Source organism: Daldinia caldariorum (assembly GCF_022478825.1).
Source record: "Daldinia caldariorum strain CBS 122874 unplaced genomic scaffold F4812scaffold_16, whole genome shotgun sequence".
NCBI classification, from domain to species: Eukaryota; Fungi; Ascomycota; class Sordariomycetes; order Xylariales; family Hypoxylaceae; genus Daldinia; species Daldinia caldariorum.
In genome coordinates, this window is record NW_025953052.1 from 625,438 (window position 1) to 642,342 (window position 16,905).

The 16,905-nt window shown below is 46.4% G+C and overlaps 6 protein-coding genes across 6 annotated transcripts; 5 read left to right on the plus strand and 1 right to left on the minus strand.

The window, feature by feature from the left end:
• Positions 1-98: 98 nt before the first annotated feature.
• Positions 99-2,046, plus strand: F4812DRAFT_440094 (cytochrome P450). The gene is made up of 3 exons (XM_047935119.1): positions 99-1,440; positions 1,507-1,911; positions 1,986-2,046. Exons 1-2 carry the CDS (start codon positions 253-255, stop codon positions 1,846-1,848), a joined length of 1,530 nt encoding a protein of 509 aa, XP_047787519.1. The 5' UTR covers positions 99-252; the 3' UTR covers positions 1,849-1,911; positions 1,986-2,046.
• A 904-nt stretch (positions 2,047-2,950) lies between these two features.
• F4812DRAFT_452586 (uncharacterized protein) lies at positions 2,951-6,601 on the plus strand (the record flags this gene model as incomplete). The annotated part of the gene is made up of 3 exons (XM_047936369.1): positions 2,951-4,797; positions 5,300-5,359; positions 5,536-6,601. 3 exons carry the CDS (start codon positions 2,951-2,953, stop codon positions 6,599-6,601), a joined length of 2,973 nt encoding a protein of 990 aa, XP_047787520.1.
• Positions 6,602-6,808: 207 nt separating this feature from the next.
• Positions 6,809-7,971, plus strand: F4812DRAFT_136571 (uncharacterized protein). The gene is made up of 2 exons (XM_047929585.1): positions 6,809-6,963; positions 7,349-7,971. The coding sequence occupies exons 1-2, from the start codon at positions 6,956-6,958 to the stop codon at positions 7,863-7,865; spliced, it is 525 nt and encodes a 174-aa protein (XP_047787521.1). The 5' UTR covers positions 6,809-6,955; the 3' UTR covers positions 7,866-7,971.
• Positions 7,972-8,575: 604 nt separating this feature from the next.
• On the minus strand, positions 8,576-9,671 carry F4812DRAFT_136597 (uncharacterized protein). The gene is made up of 2 exons (XM_047929586.1): positions 9,006-9,671; positions 8,576-8,946 (listed from the first exon to the last, which is right to left on the minus strand). The coding sequence occupies exons 1-2, from the start codon at positions 9,413-9,415 to the stop codon at positions 8,781-8,783; spliced, it is 576 nt and encodes a 191-aa protein (XP_047787522.1). The 5' UTR covers positions 9,416-9,671; the 3' UTR covers positions 8,576-8,780.
• Positions 9,672-11,406: 1,735 nt separating this feature from the next.
• Positions 11,407-12,902, plus strand: F4812DRAFT_136611 (Phox-like protein). The gene has a single exon (XM_047929587.1). The coding sequence runs from the start codon at positions 11,782-11,784 to the stop codon at positions 12,871-12,873; it is 1,092 nt and encodes a 363-aa protein (XP_047787523.1). The 5' UTR covers positions 11,407-11,781; the 3' UTR covers positions 12,874-12,902.
• A 1,586-nt stretch (positions 12,903-14,488) lies between these two features.
• Positions 14,489-15,930, plus strand: F4812DRAFT_136624 (uncharacterized protein). Its single transcript, XM_047929588.1, has 2 exons — positions 14,489-15,361; positions 15,458-15,930. The coding sequence occupies exons 1-2, from the start codon at positions 14,716-14,718 to the stop codon at positions 15,715-15,717; spliced, it is 906 nt and encodes a 301-aa protein (XP_047787524.1). The 5' UTR covers positions 14,489-14,715; the 3' UTR covers positions 15,718-15,930.
• Positions 15,931-16,905: the final 975 nt, after the last annotated feature.

A 16,905-nucleotide genomic window follows, 5' to 3' on the forward strand; every position in this document is an offset into this window, starting at 1 on the left:
TACGTCGTAAATATTCCCCATAGACTAGACCGGGGTTTAGTCAATAAAAGACGATACTTCCCGCACCCAACAGCAGGCATATTGGCCAAAAGAGATCTGTACTAATGGTTAAAGCTCGAGGCTGTGCAGGACGCTTGCGTAATCAACCCTTGTCCTCTCACGTATAAATACTACGGAATTTGAAATAGCATAACATAATCTGCACTCCTAATGTACATGTAGTTTCCAAATAAAGATTTCTAGGCTGTCGCGATGACGGGCTTCTTGCAGGAAATAGGAGGTCAACTCAAACAGTATGAGATTTCGCATCTAATTCTAATCGCCGTATTCTTCGGCATCGCCTACCCATGCATACACGCCATATACAATCTTTACTTCCATCCGCTCAGGCATATTCCGGGTCCTCCATTATGGGTCGCATTCCCGGTTACGAGAATGCTTGGTATGGTCCGAGGAACAGCGGATTTTCAGATCCGCGAGGCTCATGATAAGTACGGTGAGGTTGTTCGAATCGGTCCTAATGGGATCTCCTTCATCAACCCGCAAGCCTGGAAAGACATCTACGGCCATGGACATGCGGAACTACCGAAGTCCTATCCCAAGGGAATCAACATGGACCCGAAAAAGATCATCTCGTCCAATGCGTCGGACCATTTCCGCTTCCGACGAGCAATGCTACCAGCTTTCTCCGACAAGGCCCTCGCGCAGCAAGAGCCGCTTATCAGGGTATATGTAAACTTGCTGATCGAGCGGCTGCGAGAAGTATCCGAGACAGGAAAGCCAACGGATATTGTCCAATGGTATAATTTCACGACCTTTGATTTGATCGCGGACCTTGCCTACGGCACTCCTCTGCAGGGTCTAGCTGAGGGCAAGTCAAATGCGTGGCTTGATAACATCTCGAAGCTGATGAAGCACATGCCCGTTCTGGCTTTGATTGGCATGGCGCCTGCCCTGGGTTTGATCCTCAAGCTTGTCGCCGGCTCGAAGGTTCGCAACGCGCAGGCTAACCACATGGCGCTTGTCACCAAGCTTGCCCACGACCGCATCTACCATAGGAAGCAGGCCGACAGAGGCGACTTTATGGATTATTTTATGCGTTCTCGCGGCCAGCCGCATGAGCTAAGTGATGCCGAGCTGATTGCCAACAGCGATCTGCTGATGGTTGCTGGGTCGGAGACAACCGCGACGCTCCTAAGCGGTGCGACATATTGGATGTTAAAAACGCCGCACGCGCTGAAGAAGGCCACGGATGAAGTTCGTAACGCGTTCAAGTCGGCCGATGAGATCACGTTCCATGAAGTCCGCACTAAGCTACCTTACCTGGCTGTCTGCTTGGAGGAGGCTTTGCGCCTTTTCCCCCCAGTCCCCCTAGGTCTATCTCGTTCGGTGCCAAAAGGGCCGCCCGTGCAGATTGTAGGCTTGGAGGTTCCAGAAAAGGTAAGGAAGCCGAAATACTTAGATCATTACCCGCGTCCAGTGCCCATCTAACAACTTATTTCATAGACCGTTGTTTCTGTTCACCACATGTCAGCCTACCACTCCGAGCTTAACTTCCATAGAGCACGGGAGTACATCCCGGAGCGGTGGCTCCCCGAATCTGTCACAAATCCAGCGTCGCCGTTTCATAACGACCGCCGTGATGCCCATCGTCCGTTTTCTTTCGGGCCTCGAGACTGTATAGGCCGTAACTTAGCTATACATGAGATGCACTTGATTATGGCTACGGTTCTGTGGCATTTTGATCTGGTTTTGGATCATAAGTCTAGAGACTGGCATAATCAGCGAATTTTCGGACTTTGGGAGAAACCACCTCTTGAGGTGTTGGTTAAGTCGCGGAAGGTTTAGAGTACTTATCATGTGGACAAAAGTCCATTATCAATAAAGTCTTGGTCCAGGTCCAGTTCTTGGCTTGACAATGCTGATTAGAAAGTGATTCAAGAGGCATAATTACTGGTGTAGCATCGAGGCATAAAGCTACCTACCTCTACCTCCTAGATACCTGAGGTGAGTACCTTATAATTACCTTATTTGTCAAAGACACACACCCCCTCAGGGTTGGTCAGAATCGACACATCCCCTCAAATAAGGACGATTCTAAGCAAAGCTGTATATCTCGAGCCTCTGGATTCTTGGACCTCTGGACCTCTTGATCTCTGTAAGCTCCTGGAATCGAACCCCGAATTTAGCTAAGATGCACTTGTGCTTACTCGTTTGCAACTTTTTGGCCCAGGGTGTTCTGATTTGGCTTGCTTAAATAGGTTCAAGTATATGAGACTATTGTCAAAGACACACCACTAAGCCAAAAGTGTATTTCTTGATAGCACAATTGCTATTACAATCTATTTGACCATAAGTGGTATTACCACTCACATTATTCTTATTCATTCTGCATGCACAGCCTCAAGCCTAGACTCCGAGCCTCCATGTAACGACATAGAGTTTTGGAACTCGATTTTTCGTATCACACTCGTACTTTCTATAAGTTGCTGCCTAAAGTTTAGGTACGCAACTACCTTCAGGATAATGAACTACGTAACTTGAGGCTTCGTGCATTATCTCCTATTCCCCGCATAATGGCGCATTTTAAGAGACGCTAATCTCGCATACCTCTTAGTGCTGGGTAGGCTCGGATTCGTATTTCGTATATCAGAAAGACTAGCGAATACAACCTCAGATACGATCGGCAGTCTAGGACCTCTTCCGGTAATTTTTAAGGCACACTCTAGTGTGGAATACTCTATTAAACAATGATTGAGTGTAATGGAGTTGGTTAGATGGATCCTCGGATGCCGATCAGTTTTGGAAGGTTCCATTCTGAAGCCTGTTCTCAACTACGGAGTGAGGATGCTATAAATTGACGTAACTACGATATTTAAAGCATGTCAAGAACAAGTCGCATATCTCGACGGTTTTACATGAGAGGTCACGAACGCCACTGCTGCTAATCATGGCTCTCAAAAATACCTTCTTTCTCGTTCTTTTCCGCATATTATTAACCGCCGTGCACTCCAAGGCGGATGTGCCTCCGCCTCCTGACCCTGAACCTATCGATATCATCGAGTTACCTCTCCCGCCTGTAACCGACGGCTCAAAAGGTTCGTGTACCTCAGAGATCGATCCCTTTGGAACAGGTTGTATTCTACAGCAAGGGGGGGTGATCCAGTCCGGAAGCTTTTTACCTGATGACAACCATGTTATTGCAATCGTCAACTACACCGGTGCACCTGATGCGGAAAGCATATACACTGGTAACCAAATAATCCTCATCAAGTCCGATGGCACGACCTTCCCTAGCGGTAGCCCGTTCAAATGCATTACCTGTGGGGTACCTCAGGAAAATGCCGTTGGCAAATCAGATACTCAGGATTACCCTCAAGCATTCCGCGACGGAAAACGGATTTTGGCCGGTACGAATATCATAGACTGCGGTGAATTCGATCTTACCAGCGAGGAGTGCGTCCCCGAATCGACATATATATATCCCATCCGGTGGAACACAGCTACGGATGGATCAGGAGAGGGTGGCGTCATGCGCGAGCTGCGTTTGCATCCTGACAATATACATATCGGCTTCAGTTCATTCACTTACCTCGACGGGAAACTAGGCCAAAACGGTTATATTGGGCGGCTGGAATTCAATCCATCGCCAACCACGGGCTTACCTCTGGCGCCTCGATATGACTTGGCGAACGTGAACGTCTTGGTTAATGGTACCAAAAGCAGGCCACTCATCATTGAAGGGAATGAGATGCGTGTCGACCCCGATGCTATCCTTGTGGGCGAATTCAGAGGGTTCACTGGAAGCGGCAGGGAGGCGACGTACATCGGCTACCCGAGAGAATCGTCGAATATTGATATCTTTGCCGTTGATCTGACAACAGGCGCTGTCCGTAGACTGACAAGCCACCCCGAGTATTGCGACCCCGTCGACATCTCAGCCGATGATGAATGGATAGCAATTATGGATACTCGAGGTACTGGTAGACAGATGTTCATGGCTGGCATGAGGAATATCCCCCCTATCACGGATTTGGTTTCGACCACAGCCGCATCTTCGACCCGAAACAACGGACAGAGACGCTTCTTTCGGCCGTACCTTCTTGATAAATATGGTGACCGTGGAGATTACTACGGACAGCTTATTAACGGGGCGGGTGACGGAAGCCCTGGCAGCATTAATGATCCACAATGGAACGGAATGGCCGACCCTAGATTCTCTTTCGACACTACGCGGCTGGTGTATTGGGAAGCTCTCACTGTTTCGCCAGCTTGCGGTGGGAGTAACCCGCTCCCTTGTCCTAATTCAACCGAACCAGGTGGCCGGACGGAACGAGTAATGTTGGCGCATTTCACCTCTCGCAAACCGGTCCCGCTAGCGGATGTCGAGCCGCTTAACGACACTATCCCTTGGGCTACGCCTTACGAGCCGGGATATATCTCTCCCTTGATATCGTACATTCACAGCGGTGATTATATAATGCATGGTGCCGTATCTGGCTCGGCTCAGATCACTATTGTTGCCGACGCGGACGGGTCATTTGTAGAATCCGTTGCCGTAAGCTACAGCAACTTCTCCGACGACGGACTAACCTTTCTCGATGGAACGGAGAATGTTACAACGCGAAACCCAACCATTACGCTAAACAATGTTGATTGGTATTCCAACCTGGTTCAGACCGGACAGACGAATGCGACCAAAGTGACTAGCCCAGATGGGTTTCATCTGTCTATCGACGCGTTCACGAATATCTTCAACGCTAACGGCACGCTGAGCACTACCATCAATGGAACCTTGTATACCCAACCAGCTAATGGGACTTGAGTGGAATGAATTAAGCCCATCAATCTTGTAATTTTTTTTCGTTCTTTTTATTAGCTACCTTAGGCAACTACCTAAGGTAGTAAATTAGAGTAGAGGTAGATAATGTTGTTGCAAAATATGAGGTACCTAAGTTAGAAGACCCCAATACTCCATACCTGTGACGTTCGTCTGTGTCTGTGCGCAACTCGCAGCTTTTAGCCTCGTAATTCGGCCTTTTCTAGGAATAGGGGAATACGAGAATACGAGACGGGGATATGCGATCATCATCGTATTCGTATCTGCCTAGTTCCCGATTCCGAATGTTTTTATACATGACTCGTAATCGCCACGCATTTCCGAGCACTTACTACGAATTTTACAATTCCTTAACCTCAATTTATTTATGTCTGGTTACGCCTGTTACGCTAAGGTCTATTAGAATAAAGTCTTCCTTACCTATAGGTACCTGTAAGCATGGCGTTACCAACTCAAAAGGCTACCCGAAGACCACATGCGAAGAGTCGGACAGGATGCCGAGTATGCAAATCTAGGAAAGTAAAGGTGGGTTAGTTCACTTAAGAAAATACTCTTCGTTTACATCGTTCTAATGATACTTACATAGTGTGACGAAACGCGACCGTCTTGTCGCAACTGCGTAAGGTAACTGACTGATTTTCATATCAGGAAACATAGGATCTCTAAAGAATACGCAAGTGCTGATTGGACTGTAGACGTGGTATCCCTTGCGATTTCAATACAGCAGCTCACCGTCCAACCCCTAGTCCTCAGGCCGGCGGTAGCAGTAGCAGTGCCGGACATACCCCTGGTAGCCATGTCACATCTCCCAGGGATATGTCCATCCATCATCAGCTTCCGCCAACAGGCTGGTTCAGTGGTCTCGATCTGGAGCTTCTTCATCATTTCACTACCTCAACATGTTTCACCTTTTCCTCGGAGCCGATGGTCCGCAACTTCTGGCGTGTGAACGTGCCGCGTTTAGGTTTCTCTTTTGAATATGTCCTTCGGGGTCTTCTCTCCCTTGCCGCGTTACATCTCGCCCGTCATAAACCACAGCGACGAGATTTATTACTCCAGCAAGCCATGGTCCACCACAACGCATCCTCGTCCATGGCATTACCTATACTTAATAGCCTAACCCCTCAGAATGCAGTACCCATCTTCTTCTTCAGCATGCTTACAACATACATCGCGTTTGCTAGCCCCAAGGAATTGGATAACCTACTCTTAATATCGAACGGAGTCATGCCCGAATGGTTGTTTCTCTTCAGGGGCATGCGTAGCATAATAGAACTCAATAACGAAGCTATACATTCCATGATGTCGATAAGCTTCATATTTGACTCCGGCCGACATATAGGTCAGATTTGGGAGTCGACCGTGCCGCCAGAGCACGAAGGGCTTAAAGAACTAGAAAATATCCTCAGGTCTCACGTTGAAGATCCGCAAAAACTAGGCGAACTCTCCCACGCGATCGAATCGCTGAAGCGGAGCTTCTTCTTTTTCTACTCTGGCAACTATACGGACGAGCAGCGAGTTACAGCCGCGTCCGTGTGGCTGTTCAAGGCACGCGAGGACTTCGTAAAGTTGCTGAAGGAGCGCGATAACGAAGCTTTATGCGTGCTGGCTTTCTTCTGCGTCTTACTTAAACGCCTAGATTACACTTGGTGGATGGAAGGCTGGGGGGTACATTTGATCAGCAGGATATACTCCGTGTTAGATGAGGGATATAGACTATGGATTCGATGGCCGATTGAGGAAATCGGCTGGGTCCCATAACACACCCGAGTCATGAACTATAGCAATGCTAATGATTTAATTCTAAGAGATGAGGAGGTAGTTACCTTAGGTACCTATTGTTTCTAGCGACACGAACATGCTAGGTAATACCTACCACTATCGGACGATATGTACGCTCTTCCAACAGAGCTGGTTAGGGTCTGTAAGACAATACTAATATTCTCCTTAGGATACGCTTACCTATTTACCTCACAATTGACTTTTGATGGGAGGTGTTTTACCTATCTTGCATTGATCTAGTGGTGGGGTTCAATACAGCAGGTAGGCAATACTAACACATCTTTTATGATATCCTACTACCAGCTCCCGCTACAAAGGTATTGATGACTATTAATGGTATTGTAAGCTAACGAATGCTCTTAACCCTGATTCTTGTTCTTTGTTATTCATTGTTCCGTAACGTACGCCTTTTCAGGATTCAAACAGGACTGGGCAGTTGCTCTATCTTGTCCTATATCTTAGTAAGAGATATGAAACAGGTGCCTTGATCTTGATCTTGGACCGACCAAGTCGAGAACAAGAAATTGTTTTTCAACACATGTGTATATATGCCCATCGAAATCTCTCTCTATCTTTGCTTCATTTCCTCTCGTCATCATCAGCATCATCATCATCTGAACAACATCATCCGAACAACCAGCAATCTGCAAGCATACACAAATATTTCAAAAATCCAAAAAAGTTCACAATGGACCACAACTCTGCTACCATGGCTGACATCCCAAGACCTTCCATTGAAACTCCCCAAGCGAGCTGCTCCCCTGAGGTCTCGCCTGAGCGCCTCGCGGACTTGCATCGAAGATGCACAAAGTTGGAACGGGCCGTGAACGAACTGCGCGCCCGTTACGAACGCAACAACTCCCAGCACGGCCCGAAGTCCCGCCCCGAGGATGTCTTGGCCCCGGAGGTGCTGGCGATGCCCTTCAGCCACGTCCTGAGGAACTTCTCCAAGTTCGACGGCGTGGACCAGGCCCACCTCAGGTTCTTCTTCCGGGAGGCCGCGATCGCCCTCGACGACGAGCCCGGGCGGAATGCCGGCGAGGAGGAGCAGGACTTCGATTCGTCCGACGGCTTGATAGTTGATATTGATGATGATGAAGAGGAGGAATGTGCCTGTGCCGACGAGTCCCCAAAGGCGCCGCTGTGCAAGAGCAAGTGCGAGGCCAAGGCGGATGCTCCCGCCGACTGCAAGACCTCGGCTGCCTGTTGTGCTTCGCAGAAGGCAGAGCAGAAAGCTGCTTAATTTCATACCAGGCACGCCCTTAACCTAGACAATGTCCTAGGCAATTCCAAGGATCCCGAGAGTAATCTTGGGCATTCGTAAGCATTTACTGTGGGAGTACATTTTTTCGTTTTCTTATAGCATAAAGCTCTTATAAAAGAATAAAAACGATAAAAAGAAAGGAAGAAAGAAAGGTCACAAACCTAACCCAAGAAAGTACGATATCTGCTCATCTAGTCCTGTGCTAGCTTAGAGGATATCCTGTGTTTTAGCTTGATCGCTCTCTTCGTAGTATACTCTAATATTAATAAAATTTGCTTTCCCGAAACGCCTAATGAAGATATCGTGATCCTATTTTTCTGAGTTCTTAGTCGTGAAGTTCTTTAGTTTATAGTTAGGTACCTGTTCTACCAGCAAATTCAATTCAACCACTTTCTATCCAACGACTTTACCAGCTCGATAGGCGAACCGAATAAAAATCCAATATGGGCATGATACAGACCGATTGTCTACTAATGAGTCTTGGACGGACTAAACTCAATGTAGCTCGAATAATTAAGCTTATATTTATAGTTTGTGGAACCCCTGAATTCGAGTCGTGTGGCCCGTTCCGTGATATAAACTTCCCCCCTGAAACCTTAATACCCAGATATCCGGCCGAATCATTTTAGCCGTTTCCATTATATTTGCTGAAGTCAAGACTTAAACTCATAATTGTGCACGGCGTGAAACTTCAAGCTTTTTTCATCCAATTTTCTCGTAATTATTATAATTAATAGTTCTATGTCGATGGCGTGATGCCTATGTGTGTCTATGATAAGCCCATATCATAACGTCATGATGGTACCGAACCCATTTTCCTAAACCAACCAGTTCCTTGTCCCTCATAATGCGTGACGAAATTATATCCCCAGAAACTCGTAATAAGCTAACGCCTTACGCGACAGCAGTCATCTCGTAGGGCTTAAGCGGCAGCGTGACCGGCTCGCATGTGACCGTGCGGTCCGAGTAGATCTGGCCCATTGTCCAGTTGGGGTTGATCCACGTCTCGTCGGTGCAGGCGAGAGTCAGATTGACGGTACCATAAGCATGAATGGTAGTACTGCATAAGTTATTAGAATCGGTGTGAACCCATATTCTTGAAAAGGGGTGATAACTTACGGGTATTGTGGGTCGGTGTCGCTGCACACCCAGGTCTGGTTGACGTTCAACTTGCCGCTAGGGCGGCTGAAGTCGAAAGTAGTCTCTGTCGTGCTTCCGTCCGGAACGGTGCAGGTGTACGGAAATGTGCCGTAGAAGAAGTCGGAGAGCTGGTTGCTCCTGGCGCTGCAGATGGCCTTGTACTCGAGCGCCGGGTTGGTCAGGTTGAAGTCGACATAACCCCACGAGTTTTGATGGGCGGGTGTTGTGAAGATGTAAGAAGCATGGTAGTCGAAACCTTCAATCGTCCACTCGAAGGCGCCAAACGATGCGTCTTGGCAGCCCGGATTGCTGTCGCGGTTGAGAATCTCTACTGGCGCCGCAGCTGCCAGAGGTAGAAGAGCGGTGATGGATGAGATGAAGCCGCGCATATTGATCAATGTGGTTGTATATATATATTAAGTGAGGTAGTGTATAATTAAGAGTAGGTTGATAGTCGCGGAATTATATATTATTGATGGTTGTATGTTGTATGTTGTAATGTTCTATTGGTTGATGGTGTATATAAAATTCATATCAAGATGCTGGAAGGCGTTCACACTTATATAATACTGGCAATTCCTACAGATGAGCAGCTCCTCTCGTGAAGAGCGAGATCTGGTGATGGATTCTAAGAGCGGATGTAAGAGGCTAGTGACGTCGAAAGGCGATCTTGGACTGCATCGGGCCGCCAAGATCTCGTATTGTTGAGAGGGGCTATGAAGGCTAGCCAGCGAGTCGCGGTGCTAAAGGAAGCCGAAAGGGGAAAAGAAACGGTCTAAATGCCGATGATACGCTGTTGCGGCCCAGCTACTCCCAGCTAACTAACCCGCTACCGGTCTTAATAGAGCTCATAACTCAAAGAGAACCCGTCCGACTCGACTCTTCTAAGCCTAGGCAAGCTTCTAGCCACCCAGCCACAACGCTTGTAGCCCCGAAAGTGGGTATAGATGACCGGCAGAAGCGGTATATTGATTTTTTAAATTTTTTTTTTTTCGTGTTGCGCAACAGCTATTTTTATCCTCGTCTATGCAAGATATCGTGCCGGTGTAGTGGGGAGGGACCGGCCGTTCGACTTTAAACGAGTCAATAGATCTATGCACTGCATATCCTTAAACTAGTCCACAGCTCGCTCTTAGGTGAGCTCAGCTGAACGATGGAGCTGATGCCTTGCAGAAGTCGGTGATTGGGTAGTCGGTATCTACCGATCATTGAGGCTGCGCAAGTAGAAAGAATACGATAGTAACGTTACTAAACCTCTACCGCAACTATGCCTTTGGAATTTTCATTCATTACCTTAGGTTAGGTACCTACCTCCTATCTAAGTTTTGTCTTCCATCATAGATATTGGCCTGTTTAGTAATACGAAAATTGAAGGACATTAGTTGGTAATTGTTAAAGAACATTTGACCGAGTTCATACGGAATTTGGTAGAGTGTACAAGAATCATGTCTCGGTCTATCCGTCTGTGCCGAAAGACCCTATTTTAACACTTTGTTGAACCAATATTTACACCGCATACGTTAGAGAGCAAGATCAAACTAAGAAAATTCTTAGGATTTTCAGTGCCCACATCCAGCCTTAAGACTTATACACTAATATATCATATCGGCATGACATCATACCTCGTGTGTTTATTGTCCGAAAACACTCGGTACTATCGGCGGTCAACGAAAAATTAGTGCAGCACAACATCAATATAGTGTACCTAAACTTTATTAGCCAAAGTCTAGAAAATTTTATTTGGAATACCTTAGGTTCTTGATGCTGTGCCTCAACAACGGTATTTACTATTAAAAGGTTGAATCTTTAAGGATCTGAACTATTATGTTGACAACTTATTCACAAATTACGTCATCGTTGTAGTTTTAACCTAACAAAACTTATCTTTTTGCTTTCTACAAAGTACACAATCAATAAACCCGCACAACTATTCGGAATATATGGAAATAATATAATTTGGCTGAACCATTTCTTGCTTGCTCAGAAGCCATCATTGAATCACTAAAGACTAGCTAAGGTAGGTACCTAAGGTAGGTAGGTACCTAAGGTATGTACCGAAAAGCAACATTACAGCCTTCTGCCGTGGTTGTTTCTAACATCGCTTTAGATATTCCAGATTGAGCGGACCTAATTATGTTGTTCACGGAAACATTAGGTATTCTGGTAAATTCGGCCTCAATAAAAGAGCCAAAATACGATAACCCGTGTGGTTCGAACTGTTTACTAGCCTCAATAGGCTTTACTTTTGGCAATAAAATAAACAGCCTTAACTTCTAAATAAGATGCTGAAAATATAATGATTTTCAGAGGTGGTGATAGCTAGGTAAAGCAGACTAACCAGGCACCTAATCATTCACAAGACCTACGAATCATTCATACCTCCTATCTGACCTCAGATATGAAATGGTATTAACGGTATTAATGCATTTATCCCATATGCATGCATTTATGCATTATTACAGGTGTAAAGTGGCCCCACCGCCTGACCGGTCACCGTCATCTCCGGGGTCTCGGTCTCCTGCGCGCGTGTCTCTTGCCTCGTGCTTCCCTGGAAAGCTTCCAGTCGTTTCCGTCATCCAACAATCCCAGATATTACTTACTAAAGTATTACTTACTATTCTAATCTAATCTAATCTAACAAACTTCTCACCTTCAGACCCCTGGCGTATACAGAAGCTTCTCGCCCTTCAATGTTTGCAATATTGTTTTTATTTTCCTGTCAATCGGCACGAGTAGTTCATCAGATCTAAAGGGTATGGCGCCACCCGCCGAGATTACCATTCCAACAACGTCGCTTCACCCTCCAGACGACAATTCGAAACCCTACACGCTCTATAATATCACTTTACGCCTTCCCCTACGCACATTTGTCGTACAGAAGCGTTATTCCGACTTCGCTACATTACATCAATCCCTCACCTCCTTAGTTGGCGCGCCGCCTCCCGCCCCCTTACCAGGGAAGTCATGGTTTAAATCTACAGTCACATCGCCCGAACTTACCGAAGACCGTCGCCGCGGCCTCGAGGCTTACCTTCGCGCTATCGCAGAATCCCCCGACCGAAGATGGCGCGACACTGCCGCGTGGCGCACTTTCCTAAACCTCCCGAGTCTGAGTAGTACCGGTAACAGCGCCGCCAGCATAAGAGCTGGCTATGGCGTCCCTAACCGGGATGCTGCGAACGCCGCCGCCGCGCAAGACCCGGGGACCTGGTTGGACCTACATGGAGAAATGAAGAGAGATTTCCAAGAAGCACGGCGGTGTCTAGCAAAGAGGGACAGCGCCGCGGATAATTCTGCGGCGCTCGAAGCCGGATCAGCTGCCAAGAAAGCGCTGGTCAAGGCCGGTAGCTTGCTTACCGTGCTTGGGGACGGTCTGAGGTCGATGCAGGAGTCGAAGAGGTTAGGCGAAGGCGAAATCAGACGGCGGAAAGACTTGCTCGCTGCTGCACGGGTCGAAAGGGAGGATCTGGACAAGCTGAGCACGGCTGTATCCGCGGCCGCGAAAGCGTCGCAGAGGGCCATGCCTTCGGCAGCCGACAAAGCTGCGTTACTCGGGAGCGCTCCCAAAGGACGCGGCAGGGTCCTCGGCGCCCCGCTACCCGAGACGGAGCGCACCCGGGAATTAGACAACCGAGGCGTCGTGCAATTACAGAGGCAGATGATGAAGGAGCAGGACGAAGATGTAGAAGCGCTAGGTAAAATCATCCGCAAACAGCGGGAGATGGCCGTAGCCATCAACCGCGAAGTCGAAGAGCAGACAGAAATGCTGGATCACGTCAATAGCCAAACGGACGTCCTGAGTGGCAAGGTTAAAGTCGCTAAGAACCGTACTAAGAAACTCTCGTGATTCGACCTAAGTCGTTAGATCGGCAGCTAAAGGAGTTCCCCTTTAAGTCGAGTTTATTTTAAGCATCATATGGCTCATCAGAAGCGTGTTCGAGTGGATGGTTTGGTTAATCGAAAGCTTACTTGTATTAATGCTAACGGACTGAAGATATGGATATCCCTGTGCCTTCGAAGCCGCCATATATATATCCCTTGGCATCAACGTGTTAATGCGTTTTGAAACGACCTGTACGATAGAATGAGTATTGGAATTCAGATAAGAGCAAAGTGTACGTTTATAGAGATAGGAACTTAGGCGCCACGATACCAGCAGACTGGCGAGATTTAATATATTCACGTCCAGTTTTATTAAAATATTAATGTCCCGAGTAATAATAAGAAGAAGAATAGGTGAGGGGAGAAGATTTCGAATGTGACAATACAAGTAGAGAGAGAATCCTATTGGACGTCCTCCACGTATAAACATGTTCTTTGTGGAGATGAATCATGATTAGTTATGAATATCCAAGTCTAAGAAACAATACCTTTAGATGTTACGCCGACTATATAAGGTAATCTTCCGTTGTTTCACTTGCCATTGTCTAGGTTGGCTTAACTATCCCCTCTATACGTAGGCTATAACTACCATCATAAATGTCCTCTTTCGTAAGGTACTGGCGACTTAGGGATGGAATAGCTACTTGTTTCTAGGAAGGTCAGAAATACTCAGCTCTGAAGTTCCAAAGTTGGTTGTTGCCCTCCTAGTGAGGTTACAATACATGTGATAGATACCTGAAGCATGAATTTGCCCCTTAGACGTACAACGTGACGTGGCTCCTGTCTATCCCTAGGGAATGGTACAAGTCATTTTCTACGTTTGGACTTTTCGATAGTCTACATAATCTTTGTACTACAAATATGAGCTTATATGAGTAACGAGATTATATGATACTTTAAGAAACATGTATGTTGTCGTGATGTCTGCTTGAGTAAAACAGCGCATTGTAATAAATAAATGTGGTTCTAAAACAGCTGAACTACCTTAAGCTTCTTTAACCTGATTCGGTATATAAAAGGTACGACTCCGTAGAACGTACCTAACCTAAAGTACTAATCTAAACGCCAGGTGCCTACCTCCTTCATTCAGCTCTAGTAAAGCTCTAAAATATGTTGGAAGTAGCTATCTGAAATTCAAGGCCCCTCCTTCCGGTTACGCCAAAGCCTTGGTTACCTAGGTAGGTTGTCAGCTAGCAAACAACTTACGATTCACTAAGAGGCAGCAGTCATTGCCTTAGGTAGGTAGTAACTGCCTTACACGCGACAAGATAAGCAAGGTACGTACGGATAAATGACTTAGGAAGGAGCAGATAACTATTTCATTGGAGTTGGTGCGTATGATAAGAGTCGCGATGATTGCAAATTTTACTGCGTGGTTGTTTCTTGGTAACATAGACCTGATAACATAAATAACAAGTGCCTCCCCTCATGTACTGACTTTCCTCCCTACAGGTCACTTCTTCGTCTCAATTTTGGAACCAAACGTCCAAATAATTCATGGGCTTCTATTTTATATTCAATTATTACATATCATCTCTTTCTACACGTGTACCTTGAACAACCGAAACAGTTACTTCTTCGCAATTCATCTACAAAATATCTTGTATCATAATTAACACCCTTCAACTGCGGTCAAATCAACACTTCGCACTTTTAAAAAACCCTAACTGTTGGTCTTTCTTAAAAATTTCGCCTTTGCAACAACCACAATCTTCATCGCAAAGCTCTTCGCGTCCGCGGCAAGAAACTCTTAGGCTATTATTTAACTATCTTTACATACTTAGGTACCTAAGGTGGTCAAGCCATAATGGAGTATGTAAGAGGTGCCAAGCTTCGAAAAGAGGCAAAGGCTATGGCCGCCGATCGCCGAAAGAGTAAAGAGAAGTATCGTTTGATGCGGCGATGGGTCTTCGACAAGTACAAACCAAACACCGCTGGTAGTGACGAAGAGGCTCAACTTGCAACCTACGAGAGCGAAAACTCTTCTGAGGACCCCGCGGTCAGCTCTCGATCGACAAAAGGTCCAGTATGGCATCTCCCAGTCTCTTCAAAAGGGCGGCTAGCACCAAGAGGGTTGACCTTGGGCACGATGTTTCAGATTGCGGAGCAGCTCTACAAGCTTTCTGCCATAGATTTCGATACCCTGAGCCTGGCCGATCACATCCATCAGATTCAAGAGGCTATACAAGGAGACAACTCTACGACGCCAGTCGCACAGGCACTAGTAATTCGGCCTTTGGTAGTCCTAGCCCAGCATCAACAACATCTGGCGAAGAAAGACTTCATGGCCTGTGTAGCTAGAATTGCGATCCAGAGCAACTTACCGGAATGCTTCAAGAAGAACATGCAGACGTGCAAGGACTGTTTTGATCGATTCAATCCGGGCTCAAAGTCCTGTAAATGCGCCGATACCAAACAGACCTGTCTTCACGGCCCTTGCGTCTATCACCCGGGTAAGCATTTTTGTCACTACCTACCTGATACCTACTTGATACCTACCTGTACCTATGATACACATGTGACAGCTTGCTAATCATAGAGCTATGCAGGTCAAATCAAGTCGTGGGGGCAGGAGAATAGCACCAAGGACTTCCTGGATAGTGAGAACGTCACTGTCCATGAGTTCGACATATGGATTCACCAGTGCTACTGGGATTGCTGCGGCGCCAAGCTATTGCCTGTCGAGCCTTCCGCACCGCGACGTAACCAGAAGAGGAAGAAGACTGCTCCACATCCCTGGGAGACCCCGAATGAGAATGATGGAAGTGTGGGTTGTGTTACCCGAGACCACCACGTTGCCATTCAGTAGAGTGTTTTCGGGTTTTCGGTTCTACATGGTGGAACTGGATATTAATATTGTTATTGTTGGCCTTATTAACCACGGCGTGGAAATATTGAAGGAGAGGAGGGAGGAATGAGAATGCCTAGCACGTATATAACGTCTATAGGAGTTGGGTATATGACACGGCCCAAAGTAACTTGCATAAAGATGAATTCAGCAGTTGAGCGATTTTTGAACTTATGTCAGGAATTGATGCCCGTGATGGATATCGTATACAGAGTGAGTGTCAGAGGACTAGTATGCAGTCTATTGTAAATGTATGGTGACGTCTGGCCTTCTAACCTCCCTCGAGGGAGCTGGCTACCCCCTTTACATAAACGATATACCCCTATAGTATCCACATATCCGCATATCCCTGACAACTTACTTCTGGGAAACAAGCTGTGACTTAAGGTATCCCTATATCATCAAGATGTCTAGGTTAAGATGCTTCTAGCTATATACCAACTTCAGCCTAGGATGTGTCTATAGCCCCCTTCATACCAGACTTGTCTTTCATGTTTTCTCATATTTCTATTTGAGTACAACTGAGAAAATAGTACAGATATATATGCCTAGGGTAACAGAAGCTCAGAGAAGTCTAATAAATGCCATCTGTAATAGTAGGTAATATCAGTCACGTCTATCAACTATTTTGGTCTCAAAGGAGAAATGTACCTAGATAGGTACCTGACTTAACGTGAATACGATGAACGAAGGCAATTTAAACAACGTGATCTATTGATTCTATCTACTCAGCTTTATTTAACTATATTTTACTAAAAGAGAAAAAATCCTTTCTTTTATATATTTTTCGTTTTCTATAAATACGAAACGTAAAACGAACATGTCCACCAGAAACACACTGCTGGCGTAAAAACGAATGCGGTTAAAGAGTGCTGTAACAGTGCAAGAAGCATATAAGGAGGTACTTATACCTTTGGCACCTATATCGCAAGGTTACTTGCTTTCAGGGGGCACCCTCCTCGTAGCTGCCCCCCCTTTTTGGAGGTTTCGTCCCCTCTTAAAGTGAAGGCTTGTTGTGGTCATCCTAGGGACGCAATTATCTAGAAGAAGAAGAGGATGATGAAGACCTAGCCATTTTAGCAAAGCTTTGCTCTATTTCCTTCGCCTTCTTCGCCCTCTCGTTCCTGGTTTGAGCGGCCAGCGCGGCGA

What these genes read in the sequence shown, in the direction of transcription:
- F4812DRAFT_440094 (XM_047935119.1), top strand. Translation starts at nt 253, where the DNA reads ATGACGGGCTTCTTGCAGGAAATAGGAGGTCAACTCAAACAGTATGAG. An exon ending in GCTTGGAGGTTCCAGAAAAG is followed by an intron (nt 1,441 to 1,506) that starts GTAAGGAAGCCG and finishes CTTATTTCATAG; the next exon opens with ACCGTTGTTTCTGTTCACCA.
- F4812DRAFT_136597 (XM_047929586.1), bottom strand. Translation starts at nt 9,415, where the DNA reads ATGCGCGGCTTCATCTCATCCATCACCGCTCTTCTACCTCTGGCAGCT. An exon ending in GACACCGACCCACAATACCC is followed by an intron (nt 8,947 to 9,005) that starts GTAAGTTATCAC and finishes TAACTTATGCAG; the next exon opens with TACTACCATTCATGCTTATG.
- F4812DRAFT_136611 (XM_047929587.1), top strand. Translation starts at nt 11,782, where the DNA reads ATGGCGCCACCCGCCGAGATTACCATTCCAACAACGTCGCTTCACCCT.
- F4812DRAFT_136624 (XM_047929588.1), top strand. Translation starts at nt 14,716, where the DNA reads ATGGAGTATGTAAGAGGTGCCAAGCTTCGAAAAGAGGCAAAGGCTATG. An exon ending in CCCTTGCGTCTATCACCCGG is followed by an intron (nt 15,362 to 15,457) that starts GTAAGCATTTTT and finishes AGAGCTATGCAG; the next exon opens with GTCAAATCAAGTCGTGGGGG.